Source organism: Pinus tabuliformis, chromosome 8 (genome assembly GCF_031772625.1).
Source record: "Pinus tabuliformis cultivar Carrire ecotype Pingquan chromosome 8, CPIR1, whole genome shotgun sequence".
Lineage (NCBI taxonomy): Eukaryota > Viridiplantae > Streptophyta > Pinopsida > Pinales > Pinaceae > Pinus > Pinus tabuliformis.
In genome coordinates this window covers 1,016,199,453-1,016,214,943 of record NC_142294.1, presented here as the reverse complement: position 1 = coordinate 1,016,214,943, position 15,491 = coordinate 1,016,199,453, and the positions used below count along the sequence as shown (strand labels likewise).

Genomic DNA, 15,491 nt, shown 5'->3' with positions numbered 1-15,491 from the left:
CTCAAAACCAACAGCAATTCCTTACAATGTGCAAAATTCTAGCCTCTGGATCTCTGGGATGAGGGATCCATATATAGATGTATGCAAGGAGGATGAGTCAGCTCATGATTTGATTAGTGGCTTCCCTCTGTCAGTTCTAGCTTCCACTTGGAGACTGAAAGCCTCTTACTCATCCTTGGTCGAATTCAGTGAGGCAAGTGTCATTGGAGAAGATTCTGGAAGCTTCCATTGTCTCTCCACCTCGCGGAATGACACTGCCATTTGTCATTTCCCGCTCAACGCACCCTGGTAGTGCATTTAGGTGCGTTGCAATGCACCTAGCTAGTGGATTTAGGTGCTATGCAACGCACTTGGCTAGTGGAGCAGCTGAAATGATCATGATTTGACTTATTCTGAGCAGTTTTTGGTGGAGAACTTCTGGGAGAAGCTGTAATTTGTTGACCTTGTTCCTTTAGGGGTTGGAACAACACTTTTAGGGACTTAGGAGCCCTTGGTTTATGGACATTTCATGCTTAGAGCTGTAAGGCACAAAAATGTCTATAACAGTACTGGTGTGGTTCATCATCAGGACAACATGAAAAATCAGATCTAACCCTAAAATAAATAGGGAGTCAAGACCTTATATTAATTGTAAATTTCTCAATATGTAAATAGAGATGTTATTTGGTAAATTATTATTATTATTTTTATTATTTAAATTTAGAAAATTATTTTATTATCATAAAATTAAATTTTAAATATGAATCATTTTGGATTTCTAAATCAATGTTTATCTGGCATTCAATTAATAAATAAAAATAAAAATGAGACAAATTAGTTAATAAAAATTATATAAGCCTAAGGGTTAGCTCAATATATCCTATAAGCATCTAGCTAATGAGAAGTCACTAAGTCAATTTCCCTTACACTTTTTGGGTTAGACTAGTAAAACAAAAAATAATATATATATATATATATTAGTGTCATTGTGAACGTGATGTAAATCAACTACTCTACTTCACTCAAATTTTCTAAAATATTCTCAAATATTCCCATATAAATTAAATAAAAAAGATGTGATTTTAGTTGCGCGATTAAAACATTAACTATGCCACTAACTGGTCGAAATCTCTCACCAATGACTTTCCTGTGATGGAATCCGACAGAAAAAATTGATGTGAAATCTTGATTTGTGTCATTAAAACTAGTTTTTGGACATAGATTCCATACCTGAAAAACCCTTAAAACACTTGGATTGTGCAAAATTTACCCATGAAACTTGTGATTTCAATAAATTCCCGCCAGATTTTAAAGAAATTAGACAAAAAAAACTCACTTTCCAAAAAAATCACACTAAAAACAACTAGAATTTTCAATGGAATAAAGAAAAAAATGTCATGATCCCATTTACAAAACAATGAAATACCATAATTACGTCGTAAGGCATTACTCTATGAAATGAACTCTCATGTGTGCTACAGTGTACTATTTTGCGCCATTGATTTCATATGTTAGACGACTGAGAAAATTCCCACCGTCCGATGATGAGAGGCATTTCTAAGTTTGTTACCCTAACTACCCACAGCGGCGTGTATCCTGATTCCCCTTTCTCGATAACGACTTTTCCTTCTTCTCCTACAGTGGATTATTTCTTGGTGATGTCATCGTTTATGTATTGCTGCAATTCGAGGGGCGACCCTGGGGTGCGTTATTAGTTTGGCATTGTACGAATGAATATTTATTGAAGATGGTAAACTGTGGTGGACAACTCACTAGGTTTCTTAGCTACCTGAATCCTCGCTTGATCGGAGCTCAAATCTTCCATTCTAGTTCCATTCCAAGCATTTCTGAGGTCACATTACAGTTCACCCGTGACGCATAGCATGTTCCATTCTCACCAAATCAGAGCTCTCAAATCATATCTCCCACGTTGAATCCCGCATCGCATGTTCTATTCTCACCAACTCAGAGCTCTCATATCAGATTGTAGTTATCTTACTTTCAAAGTGGAATCATGTCCTTGTCAAAGATATTATTTAAGTTTTTCAGTAACGAATCTCGTAAAATGGCAATCAAACATAAGACTTCAAGAACATGAACTTGAATAAGTAAGACTCACGCGATTGTCTGGAATAGGGAAGAATCACGCTTTCTCGATTTTTTGCAACAAGGAGAATCATGCTTTCTTGATTTTCTCCAACAGGTAAGACTGGCACTTGATTTTTTTGCAACATTAGACTCACACTTTCTTGATTTCCATATTTGATTCCCTTCTCTAATGCTTTTATTTTTTCTCTGAATTGAATGTGTTTATTTACAGACTATCCTCACCGGGGCAGATTAAGAACAACGGGCCTAGGATTTGGGAACGGTCACGAAATAAATATGGTAGACTATCCAATGTTTTGTATTTCTCTCCATATTTCATTTTTTCAAGGTGCATGCCGTTTGGCGTTTTTTATCCAAAGACGCCATGGGCAACTAGGGTGGATAAAGTGGATAATATGTGGAGATTCGAGCAATCGTTCAACTTGCCATGCATAGTTTTTCTGCGTACTTGTATATGTCCACTGAAACAAAGTTGATGAAATATAATGCTGCAAACTATTGGGTTATTCAAAGCCTTCTTCCAACAAAAATTAACAACACTGTGTACTGCAGAGTTGCGTAGCCATATTTTTGTGAGTAAACCCTATACCCGTTCTTGCAGTCAATTTTGTTATCTATTGAATCCTTCCACCAATGAGTTGATTGAATTCGAGGTACCCGAAAGATTTGTTGGTGTAACTATACCTGCTGCAACATTGGAGATCTGAATAACACGTCGGGTTGAAAAGGTTTCAGGCTCCTGTTTTGTATAGTTTTATTTGTCTTATGGTTCAATTAATTTTTACTCAATTCATATTTGAAAAATGTCTTTCCCTATTTGATTATATTTGAAAAACTGGTACTTATCTTTTTTTCTTCCTATTTTTATATCATTAGATAAATTTTCTATCTTTTTATTTATTTGAGATAAGTCCAGTTTCAAAAATTAGTTGAGCTTCCTAATTAAAATATTTGTGTTAAAATACATTTTTTATTAATAAATCAAGTATTCAATTCTCATAAATACTTAATGAATTTTGTAAATACAGGCATTTCCAGCGGGATCTCCTCTGAGTTGGAAAGTTCCTGCTGGGAGAAGAGATGGAAGAATTTCATGTGCTCCAGAAACTCTGATGATTTTACCTACCCCGTTTTTCAACGTAGAATAGCTTACACAGAGTTTCACATTCAAAGGTTTATCCCAAGAAGATATGCTCAGACTTTCTGGTAAATAAATGCATGCAATTTTATGTATTGGACCTTCAAGCCAAGATATCTTGTGTATGCTCAGATACCGAAGGCCCAGTGCCCCATAGGGAGTGAACGTAACAACAAGAGGACCGTGGCCATGGAGTATGTAACATCGAACACCCTCGACAATATGTACTATGACATTATCATAAAGAGGGTATCATAAAGAATAAGGGTCTGTTGACCTCTGATGGAATGCTTCTTACAAATGAAAACACTAGGAATTTAGTGTTTGCGAACTCGGAAATGTATTATAATATGAAAGAAAAATATGTGATTTTTCATAATATTACATATTCATAAATTTTGTGAGATGAATAAAAAAATCAATTAATCTATTATTTAAATTATGATATTAAACTGTGGCTCTTTAAATTATAATATTAAATTGTGGCTCTTTACTCGTTTAAAAAATTAAATTTTAAATTAAAATATGGTTAAGTTTTCAAAATTCAAAGTTTAATTACATCATAATTTTAATTATTTTTTTAATAAAATATTTAGACAATCTGTGCATCATGTTTTTGCTTAACAAATTTCAACTCCTTAAAGATATCTTTAAACTTATTTAAAAAAAAAACCTTAATTTTTGATTATATAGGATTAGTTTTCATTAATAATTAAATTCCTCTCTCTGTAATGTAGGTTTTTCCCCCCCGGATGCGGGTGATGACTTGTCAAGGGGGGGCGTGCCACATGCCCAGCATGTGCCGCCCCGTGGTAACCTTAATACGCCTAGTTAAACCGCCGTCAAGGTATAATGGCTCAGCAGCGAAGCGATGGGTATTCAATGCAAGGCAGAGGTTCTCGATGGTGGCGCAGAATGCAGTTAATGCTCGACTGCAGAGAAGGAATGGAACACGATATCAACGAAGGATGTGGGTGCATTGGCATATTGAGGTTCGAAGGGTGCAAGAGCAGAGAAACTGCGAGACGGTGGATGCTGCGGCCTCTTGCTGCTGCAATTCAAGCCATGGATGTAGGAAGGGGGGGCAATTCGAGGGATTTCTGGTTCAATTGGAAGCGAGAAGGGTTAACTCTAGTGCAGGAGGAGGGTGCTCAGAAATCGTCTCACCAGTGTGGGGATTGGGGCAAGATCTGCACAGTGCCTATTCCTACCTATTCTCTCAGGCATACGCGGGTGGCAGCGAAGAAGACATGGCCAAATTACGGGAGCGACAGCCTAGCAGACGAGGACCAGGGAGAGGTTCCTCTTCTAGAACCCCTGCAGCAGATGAACACCACCATTGTTGTTGCTGCTACTGTCATAGGCGAGCAAGAGCCACACAACTCCTAGTCGGGCAATTCGTGGAGGTCGGTAGCTCTAGCGAGGGAGGACCATGGCTTCCGGCATTCGGCTCCGTGGTGTTCACTCTGGGTAGCTCAATGGACAATGCAGGAGTCAATGCCCACATTTCAGTTCTTTTCACCAAAATCCCTGAAGAATTTGGAGCTGGAAATTCTCTGGGCACGTCGGAGAAACCTCCAGAAGGCTCTGGTGGGGACGCGCTGGAGAAGCCTCCAGGAAGCTCTGGTAAGGACAACCCTGATAAGGAAAGCCCTGAGGTGTTGCCACCGAACGAGGCAGGCAATTCGGGGAAGGAGACGGTGCATGGCACCTCACACCCAATGGGGCCGGCACCTCAGGGCATTGATGAGAAAAAGTGGAAGGCGATGTGGGAAGGAGTCCCAGAGGGACGAGGGTGGTGCTACGTGGTGGAAGACAAAAGCCTCTGCGAGGACCAGGACACTGAACCCCGGCTCAACGCATGTCCTCCTCTCCCAGCCCGAAACCAGGATTAAAGCTTCTGCGGGTATGTCGGTTCCGGATTTCACTATGCTTGTTGGCTAGCAATGTATGCGTCTGTCTATCTGGTCTATGTATGTCGGGTCTATTGTCAATTTTCTATTGTCTGTCGGGTTTATGTATGTCGAAAGCCCCTGCGTGGGCAGTCATGGGTCTGATCAATGCAATGAGGCCCCTTAGCAAGCTGATTCTCACGTCTTTTGGGCCTCCAGCAGCAATTAGATTTTGGAGGGACTCTGTCAGTCTGGAAGGTGATTTTGGAAGTTCTGTAGGTGCTGCCCCTGCGAGGGAGCTTTTTGTTTCAAAGTTAAGCTATCCAAGGTGCAACTGCTCGCCCTGGAAAGCCTGTGTCACTGTTTGTAAAGTTTACTTGTAAATATAATACAATAGTCTAGATAGTCTTTTAACGATAAAAAATGTAGGTTTTTCCCAAAATAGGTCTTGTAATTAACGACTAAATTTTCTTGTTTCTAGATTTAATAGCAATATTAAGAAAATGTTGAAATTTAAAATGAACCTCCTAAATGGTATAATAAAATATGATGAGTTAGTCTTTTTGTAGAGAAGGTATATTTACAGCTCACTTTTGCACTACAATCCATGGAACTATCATTATGTTAAGTTGAAAAATGACCTAAAAATATAATTAATAAAATAAATATTATTGATGTGACTAAAAATAAATAATTTTAACATAAATAATAATAAAGTTTAAAAAAACCGTCATGATTATATAACCATTAATGCCTTTGCAATTTGTACCTAGATAATTAGAAATGATTTCATAATTTATTATTTACTCAGTTAAAATGCAAACTTAGAATCATATAATAATATATAATCAAAATACTATAAAAAAAAAAAAAAAAAAAAAAAAAAAAATCTAATATATAAACATTATTTACCATAGTTATGTGTATTTCACTATAATAATATGTTATATATTATAGTGTTATTTTGATTTATTTTGAGGAATTTGGATTAATGATTGGAATATTCTTCACCTAAATTCATTTTTTACAAATAACATGATAAATATTAATGTATTGAATTCTAGAAATACAATATACTATATATTACAACATAAAAAGAAATAATATATAATATATGAGATGGAAACGATATCATATCGTACATCACATAATACTTAAATATTTTACTAAACCATGTTTCTCTATTAAAAGAAACTCATAAATATGAATTTAATTATATATATATATGAGACTTTATTATTTGAATTTTAAATTATAAATATAAATTTAATATATCATAGTTAAGTATTTTATTTTTAATCTAAAGTATATATATATATATATATATATATATATATATATATATATATATATATATATATATATATATATATATATATATATATATATATATATATATATATATATGAGTTTTTATCCACTACTTATAATGTGATAGATAAATATTTTTAACTCAACTAATGTCAATATATCTTGAGGGGATGGTGTTATCTTCTAGCATGTGAATAGATTTTGGATACAATTAACTTCTAATGTATGACTAGTTCTAGTAAAGTTGATTTTTATAGTGCATTTTTTGTTTTGAGGTTAATTTTAGAGTCCAAAATTCCTCTAATGGTTATAATATTATTTTCTCATAAATCTAAATAAAACTTCACATTAGAGATTTCAAATATTTTATTCTTATTTGTCTAAAATAAAATTAAATTGAATGAGACTCGAATAATAATTAATCTAATAATTCTTGCAAGTCTTCTACACCTACTTTATGTTGAATGAGACTCTACCCTGAAGTTGAGCTATACTTAGTTAATTTAGTTATATTTCCGCTCATTTCTCCATTCGAGTACTATGCCCCTTACTTAGTTAATTTAGTTATATTTCCACTCATTTCTCCATTGTGAGATGTGATCTATACTTATTTAGTTTAGTTATATTTCCACTCATTTCTCCATTCTTCCTTCCACTACTTCAAATCTTCTTCTAGGGCTAGTTTGGCTATTCAGACAGCCAGCCTCTAGCTACTCAGAAGATTGATTTGTAATTTTCCTACTCTTCTAGAGATCTGAATTCACTACATTTAACTTCTGCAATACTCCTCCACCTAGGCAAGGATCTTTTCTATTATTTTACTTGCATGTTCTTCGGCCTCTTCCTTCCACTACTTCAAATCTTCTTCTAGGGCTAGTTTGGCTATTCAGACAGCTTGATCTGTAATTTTCCTACTCTTTTGTAATTTTCCTACTCTTCTCAAGATCTGAATTCACCACATTTAACTTCTGCAATGCTCCTCCACCTAGGCAAGGACCTTTTCTATTCTTTTACTTGCATGTTCTTCGGCCTCTTATTCTTTCTTGTATAGCAAATCATACCCTTCTTTTGTAATTGAAGCAAAATTGTCATCTGATTTCTTAGATGAAGCTAATTTTCATTGTCTGGAAGAGGATCTTTGACAATAGAAATTTCCATATTAGCACTTTGTGCATCTTCTTTTGCTGAAACGATCTCAGCTTTAACTTCTTCAAGGGAATCTAATAATTTAGTCACATTTTCTTTGGCTATGTTAACCTCAACTTTGGTGGATTAAACAACTTCAACTCAATATCCTTTACATTGGTCAATTCTTTCTTCAACAGTTGAACCTCTTCGTTAGCCTTACTTGCCATTGCAAATGCTTATTTGGCTTCAGATTCCCATTTTGCAACAATAGCTTCCTTTTCATCCTCAACCATTGAACGTGATGCATATGCAGAATCGAGAGCCTCTTTCAAAAAACATATCTCTGCGTACAATTCCTCTGTTTTTTTGGCATTGGCCTTTGAAGCATTAAGTGCGTCCATGCCTTGTTTAGCTACGATGTCCTTACAATCCATCGCAATGCAGAGGTTTTTCTCGACCCATTAAAGCTCTTGATGTGCAGATTGCAAGGAAACTGCATCAAAAGCATGTTGTCTCTACACAGCTTCAAGCTCAGACTGTTGGCCTTGATCCCTCTTCTGAGCAGCCTCCTTGATCCCTCTTCTGAGAAGCCTCAAATGTGTACTATTCAAGCTCATCGATCAACAACTTCTCACTCTTACATTTCTTTAGTGCTCTCTTCTGAACTGTCAGCCTTGATCCCTCTTCTGAGCAGCCTCCTTGATCCCTCTTCTGAGAAGCCTCAAATGTGTCCTACTCAAGCTCATCGGTCGACAACTTCTCACTCTTACATTTCTTTAGTGCTCTCTTCCAAACCACATGATATTCACTCAATCTCACATTGGCTTCATCTAATGCCCTCTTATAAAGAAATTGATCAAAACTATTTCTTGGTTGAAGTTTATGAGATTTATATGCAATATTAATTCAATAATTAATAAAAAATTATAGTTTTAAACACACTAAATCAACTTCAGTTTATACAATAGGTTGAAGTTTATGAGATTTATATGCAATATTAATTCAATAATTAATAAAAATTATAGTCTTACACACCCTAAATCAACTTCAGTTTATACAATAGAATTTCATTTCTGCTACATCTCTCCATCTTATTTAGATGGTTTCTTAATTTATGCCACATCTCTCCATCTTATTTAGATTCTTTCTCAATTTATGCCACATCTCTCCATCTTATTTAGATGGTTTATCAATTTATGCCACACCTCTCCATCTTATTTAGATTGTTTCTTGATTTATGCCTTACGACATTTCCTTTGCAACATTTGGTGCAAATGCTAGTATAATTTTTTTTTTTTGTAAGTATTACATCGTTGTTATCAACTTTAGCCTTAATACAAACTTAACTATAGTAGGGTTTCATGACTATGGAAATTGAAACATAGTGCAGTTTATTAAATTCTTGTTGTACCACTAAGCTGTCTGCTACGGTCAATCCACTATCCGATTTATTTAATAGACGGTAACACCCACCTAGATGACTCAACTCCAACCCATCTGCCACCGGTCATTCTGGAATTTAATTCTCTGCTTTTCCAATGGGTTGGATTGATAGTCTTGTTAGGACACCTCGGGATCCTTCATCGCATCAACGACAAAGGCCGTGAGCTTTCAATCTGACGGTTGGGAGTTGCCCACAAGGTTTTTCCATTCCCTTTGTTGGGCTACATGTCTCATTTGCATCCTACTACCTTGGTGCTAGGCTCTGCCTCTCCTCTTGCAGGTTTTATAGCCTGTAGGTTTGTGCATTGCGCACTTGGATTGTCTCACAAGTGGTCAAGGGTTTCTTGTTCATGGGCTACGAGTGCATCATCTGGTTACAGGTAAAAGTTTCTCCTTGGCTTCAATGTTGTGTTGCATTTGTTTTTTTTTTTTCCAAGTTTTTTTACAGAAATTATTTCTAATACACTTCCCTTTGCAGGCACAAAGGTAATGGAGATGCAGTTCAACATGATGTCGAAGGAGGAATAGCTTGCTCGCTTGTCCCAGAAGTTCAATGAAATTCGAGTAAGTTATTTGGCTTCCTGCCTTGTTTTTCTTTTTTTTGCTGAGCAAGGAAAGTTCCTTGGCTTGAGTAGGGGTTCTAGATTTAGTCTTCCTGGAAGGGCCAGCTCTGGCTATTGTTCTGTTTAATAAGGTTCTTGTCATGAACAGGTGCTCTTGGTTTTTCAATTTCCCAGTGGGGGTCTTTCTCTTAGTACATTTGAGAATTGCAGTTCAATCTTTCGAGTCTGTTTAGAGTTATTTGAAGGCTACAACCTTGTAATAAGTTGTGTTGTGAATTGATTTGGTTCTACTAAGGACTTAGTCCATTATGTTATGTATTTAAAATAGAGGATTTTAAGGTTATTGTTTAAAGGTTGCTAACTCTTTTGGGCAGATGTGTTTATCTCAATTGTATGACTGAGTTATCATTCTGATTTAGCTCTTTCCATGTCTAAATGTTATATGAGCTCCATTGGTTATGTTGATAGTAAATACATGGCTCCGTTTGGTTTATGTTTCCACTGTTATTATTACTCCTGTTTTGCAGAATATTTTTCTTCAAAAATGTCTATTCTGAGTGCTTATTAACTCTTTCAAGCTTAATTTTCATTCTTGCTAGTTTCCATTGCCTGTACTGTCTCTACATGGGATTATTTCATTTGGAGTGCATCTTTCTGCTAATTATATATGGTTGTATTGATTTGGTGTCTTAAACTTTGGTTTGTTTTTTTTTAATAACTTATTGTAGAAAAATAAGATCCTCCGCAAGGGTCATGATTCTGGTAGTTACAAGAATTGGGAGTGAGCAAGATCTCTGCTTATAGTTAGCAGTTAGGGTCTCGTATTCAGAGGAGGGGTTCAATATGTAGAATCTTATCTTTCTTGTTCACTGCCTAAAGCAACGCCTCTCATTCAACTTTAGGGTTATTACCTGACTCCTTTTCCTGTAGCTTGCTCCACATTTCTGAGTTCTAAGCTGCTAACCACGGCTCTCAGGTAGTATTCCGTATCATCACGGTACTCCATTTTTATGTTTCTTAATACACACAGTTTTGAATTATTCGGAGGTCTTTAAATCCTACAGGGTAGTTAAATTTTATACTTACTCTTACTTACTCCGGGTTCATAAGTTCGGTTTTGTATATGTTTTTATACAAAACCCGCCCACCCCCCCGTTGGAGTCACCTACAGTTTTAACAAGCCTCGTCACTAACTGTCACTACTATTGAGGATGTGTGTGTGCTTGCGCAGACCCTTTGTTAGAGTTAATGCTAGTTAGATAGAGCGAATCGGTTCTGGGGCAATAAGTCCTTCTCAACCGATTGTCTCGCAAAACTAAGTCAGATGTGCTTTTCAGTTAATTCTATAGCACTCCTATAGTATTGATTTGTTGGAAATAAGGCTTTCATCCCGTTTTTTCTCATAGCCCCTTATAATCCTACTGCTTTGAAATCTGTGGTAAATTATATTTTATTAACCCTTAGGATTCTTCTGGCTATGCATTCTCTGATCATTATAATTCTACTGATTATGAATTTCTCTGATAATTATAATTCTACTGATTATGAATTTCTCTCATAAATTTTAATTCTACTGATTATGAATTCTCTAATAAATTATAATTCATTAACTCTTGTAATCCTATTCACAATGAGAATACATATAATCTATAAATTATGAATTCTCTGATAAATTTAATTCTACTGATTATGAATTCTCTGATAAATAATTTTTAAACTCTTGTAATCCTATTCACAATGAGAATACAGATAATCTATAAATTAAGAAATGGTTCTCGCTGCAATACTCACAATTTAATCAAATACAAAAGCTTCCATACAGGTATGGTTGTTGAAGGGCACTGCTTACCTGTATTCCTGTGCAATAGATCCCAACGATCTCAGGCACCTTTACAACCTCTGCATGTCATCCTCTTGTCCATGAGATTCGTCTTCAAGATCAAATCTCCCCCCAAGCCTGCTTGCAAGACCAGAGTCTTGAGCAAGACTGTCACACACTTGTGCTAATGCTATCTTCTCATCACGAGCCTTAGCATCCTCTTTTCCTTTTGTCTCTCTAGCATGGTTTTTTTCCTCCCCCAACCCCTTTTCTTGCAATGTTTTTCTGTTAAGGGAGATAGTTAAGGTTTTTCCTTTTTTAACTGGCAACCGCCTTCTTCCAACTTCTTTATGAGAAATTACAATCAGTTATTACTGAGTCATTCTCTAACTTCAGAAATTAACAATATTATTAACCAAACACAAAAATAACATTAACAATATTATCTAATTTTTCTTAGAGTGATAAATAAAAATATTTATAGCTTTTCTAGGCACATTACAAAAAATACATGAGAACAGCTATGGTTAACCTCACATGGCCTGAATCCACCAATTCTACTTTATATATGTCATATTCTTTCCTAATCAATCTACACATGCCCACAATTTTCTGATGCAGTGATATGCTTTCTTCACATATCTGCTTTAATTGACCCACAATCCACTGCTTTATTTCTAACTAAAATATTTCGGTCATTCCGGGATAAAATATAATAACGAATATGATACCGGCTATTGCCCATATCCGATTCGTTGGTCAAATGCTGAGCTCAGAAATTTTTCGGTGGAGTTTTGATTCATAATTCGATTCATAATTCTCCACGTATTCGCAACCTATTGCGATCAATTTAGGTCAACACTCTAGATAGGCAGATCCTTTCTACTCGGTTTTTGTTTATTTATAAATAAATAAGAGTGCAGACAATGTGGATTATGAAACTGTGAAAGTTAGTGCAAAGAGGAGAAGCTCCAGCCCTCACGCTGCATTGGCAATTTATAGAAAGAGAAGGGAAGGGTTGGGTGTTTGTGAGTGTTTTTATTTGATTATCAATAGGGAAACTAATTGAGAAGTCAATACCTTATGTAGCGATGATATATTTGCAGTTTGGATATGCGGGCATGAATATTATCTCGAAAGTCTCTTTTAATAGAGGGATGAATCACTTTGTGCTTGTAGTATACCGGAATGCCGTCGCTACGGTTGTGCTTGCTCCTTTCGCCTTCTTCATTGAAAGGTAAGGGTATTCTATTAACAACATCTGCACTCAATATTCTACCACGTAATCAGCTCATCAGTTAACATGTTACAATTAATTGCAGGAAAGCGCGACCGAAACTCACTTTTCCCATATTCTGCCAGATTTTCGTATTGGGTTTGTTGGGGTATTTTAATTTAAATATGGAGCATTCTTAATGCATCTCTGCAGGCCTGTAATCGACCAGAACTTCTACTTCATCGGTTTGAAATTAACATCTTCAACATATATGTCTGCACTAAGTAATGTTCTTCCAGCTATGACTTTCGTGATGGCTCTTCTATTCAGGTAATCAAATCACAATGTTCACTTCAAGTCATATTTTCTAGGGGTATTCCTTGTCATCAATTGCCTTATTCTATGACCTTGATGGAAAATCTATATTGTCGTAGGATGGAGAGAGTTAACATCAAAAAGCTACGCAGTCAAGCAAAGATAGTGGGAACGATCGTTTCCGTCGGGGGAGCAATGCTGATGACATTATACAAAGGTCCTACTGTTCCCATGCTTTGGTCTGCACATCATCAATCCCACCAGACAGCTTCAAGTGGAATGTCAGCAGCTTCTGACATTGATAATAAAAATTGGATAATGGGTTCCCTTCTGATAATTGCGGCCACTCTTTCTTGGTCATCCTTGTTCATCCTGCAGGTGATGATTTTTTGTTTTTAATGTTTGCGCCTACGCCTCCGCCCCGTCCCCCTCCTCTCTCACACACATATATATATATATAATCCTGTTCAATCATATGAAACTACGACTTTAATTAACTATTTTGAATGTGCAGGCCGCAGTACTGAAGAAATATTCTGCTCAACTATCCCTTACCACCTTAATATGTTTACTGGGAACATTACAGGCAACAGTTCTCAGCTTAGCTGTTGTAAGTGATTCTTCCAAGTGGGCTTTAGGATGGGACATCAACCTTCTCACTGCAGTCTACACTGTAAGTTTTCCTCTTTCCTTGAACGAGAGGGAAACTTTAAGTGTTTCCTTTTAGGTTTGAATTAAAAAATTGGAGATCGGGATATGAAGGTAAATTACAGAGAACATCATTTGCTATTTTTCGGCGCAGGGAGTGATGACGTCAGCAATTGCATATTGCTTACAAGGTTTATGCATGCGCTCAAAGGGACCTGTATTTGCCACAGCATTTAGTCCGTTGAGTGTGATAATCGTTGCAATTATGGGATCTATCATTCTCTCTGAGAAGATTTTCTTGGGCAGGTTCGTTTCGGAATTCCTTTTCAACCCACTAAATTGAATTCGAGGTTAATAGTGTAAGCAAATAGGAAGGTTCAAGGCTCTAACTGCACTTATTAATTGAATACAGTGTGGTGGGAGGAGTTATGATCGCAATAGGACTATACGCTGTTCTCTGGCGAAAGGTGAAGGATAGCAAGATCTCAACCGATAAAAATGACTCCGAAGAGCTTTCCAATTCTCAAGGAATATTCTCCAAAAATCAAAATAAGGTGCATGATGTAGAAGTTGCTTCCAACACGCCAATTTGTGAAGGACCTGAAGCTCATCAATTCAATGGTGGAGATAGGGCCATAATTTCTATCACTGAAAACAATAATGCCACAATGTGAGCATCGAAATGGACGTCCGAAGAGACTTGGAGTTCCCATGCTCGTCCTCACCATGTCTTCCAATATACAGGTTTTCAAAGAAAAATAGGATCAATGTTTTCTTTTTAGCGTTCTATTAGTTTGTTTGGTTTACCCCTCTCAAAGCGGATTCAATATTACCGTTTTCATCGTTGTCTAAGATGGAAGCGAGATGTCTTTATACGACTGTCAGCTAATGAAATGAAATAGCCTATCTGTTAGTCATGGTGTTGTGTACGGAAGTTGAATAAACTAGCATTTTGTAAACTTATGATTTTTAAACATTCCCTTTTTAAATAATCAGATATGTGCAAAATGCTAGTATGTAATATATATATATATGGTTACAATATGTAATACAATTTGCAGAAGATGCCCATGTGTTCAAAGATGTCAGAGCCAAATATAGTACATCATTCAGTAACCTACCTAAAATGAATAGATAGATAAGTTGGATTTGTTAAGGAAGATGCTCTCACGTTGGATGTAGCCTTCCAACATGTAAATGACTTAGTTAGAGATCATGTAAATATTTAAGCAGATAATTTTCTATTTTCCTATTAAGTATTGTCAAGGTGTCAAATTTATATATATTATTATTTTTTAAAAATAAAATTATTTTCATGATTATCTGAATGATAGTTCAGATCCATTTATAATTAATTTATTAATAATCAGTTTGGTTTACTAAATTTTGTGATAATATAAAATTATTTAAATGAGATATGTGCAAAATGCTAGTGCATAATATATATATATATGTGTATGCGTGCAAAATGCTAGTATATATATATAGTTACAATATGTCATATTGTAAGATATATATATATATATATATATATGTGGGGTTACAATATATCATACAATTTGTAGAATATGCCTATGTGTTCAAAGATGTCAGAGTCAAATATAATATGATCTCACCTTGGATGTAGCCTTCCAGCATGTAAATGACCTGGTTGGAGATCATGTAAATGCATTTTAAGCAGATAATTTTCTTTTTTTTCTGTTACGTATTGTCAAGGTGTTAAACATATATATATATATATATAAATAAATATTTTATAAAATAATATTTTTATATTATTATTATTTCATAAAATATTTTTTTTTAATTGTAATATAATTTAAATTTAAATGTTTGTTTTTTAAGTTGTAGGTTCAAGTTTATATGCAATTAAAATATCACATCTCCTAAATTTTTTATTTTATAGTGATTTAATTTCACTTAAAACCCT

At 35.4% G+C, this 15,491-nt stretch overlaps 1 protein-coding gene across 1 annotated transcript; it reads left to right on the top strand.

The window, feature by feature from the left end:
- The first annotated feature begins 12,494 nt into the window (after nucleotides 1-12,494).
- LOC149238844 (WAT1-related protein At5g07050-like) lies at nucleotides 12,495-14,457 on the top strand. Its single transcript, XM_089367040.1, has 7 exons — nucleotides 12,495-12,619; nucleotides 12,705-12,767; nucleotides 12,812-12,928; nucleotides 13,033-13,291; nucleotides 13,428-13,586; nucleotides 13,716-13,867; nucleotides 13,974-14,457. Exons 1-7 carry the CDS (start codon nucleotides 12,504-12,506, stop codon nucleotides 14,233-14,235), a joined length of 1,128 nt encoding a protein of 375 aa, XP_089223166.1. The 5' UTR covers nucleotides 12,495-12,503; the 3' UTR covers nucleotides 14,236-14,457.
- The last annotated feature ends 1,034 nt before the right edge of the window (nucleotides 14,458-15,491 follow it).

Coding starts and splice junctions, on each gene's coding strand:
- LOC149238844 (XM_089367040.1), top strand. CDS start 12,504: ATGAATATTATCTCGAAAGTCTCTTTTAATAGAGGGATGAATCACTTT. Junction 12,620..12,704: donor TTCGCCTTCTTCATTGAAAG/GTAAGGGTATTC, acceptor AATTAATTGCAG/GAAAGCGCGACCGAAACTCA. Junction 12,768..12,811: donor TTCGTATTGGGTTTGTTGGG/GTATTTTAATTT, acceptor GCATCTCTGCAG/GCCTGTAATCGACCAGAACT.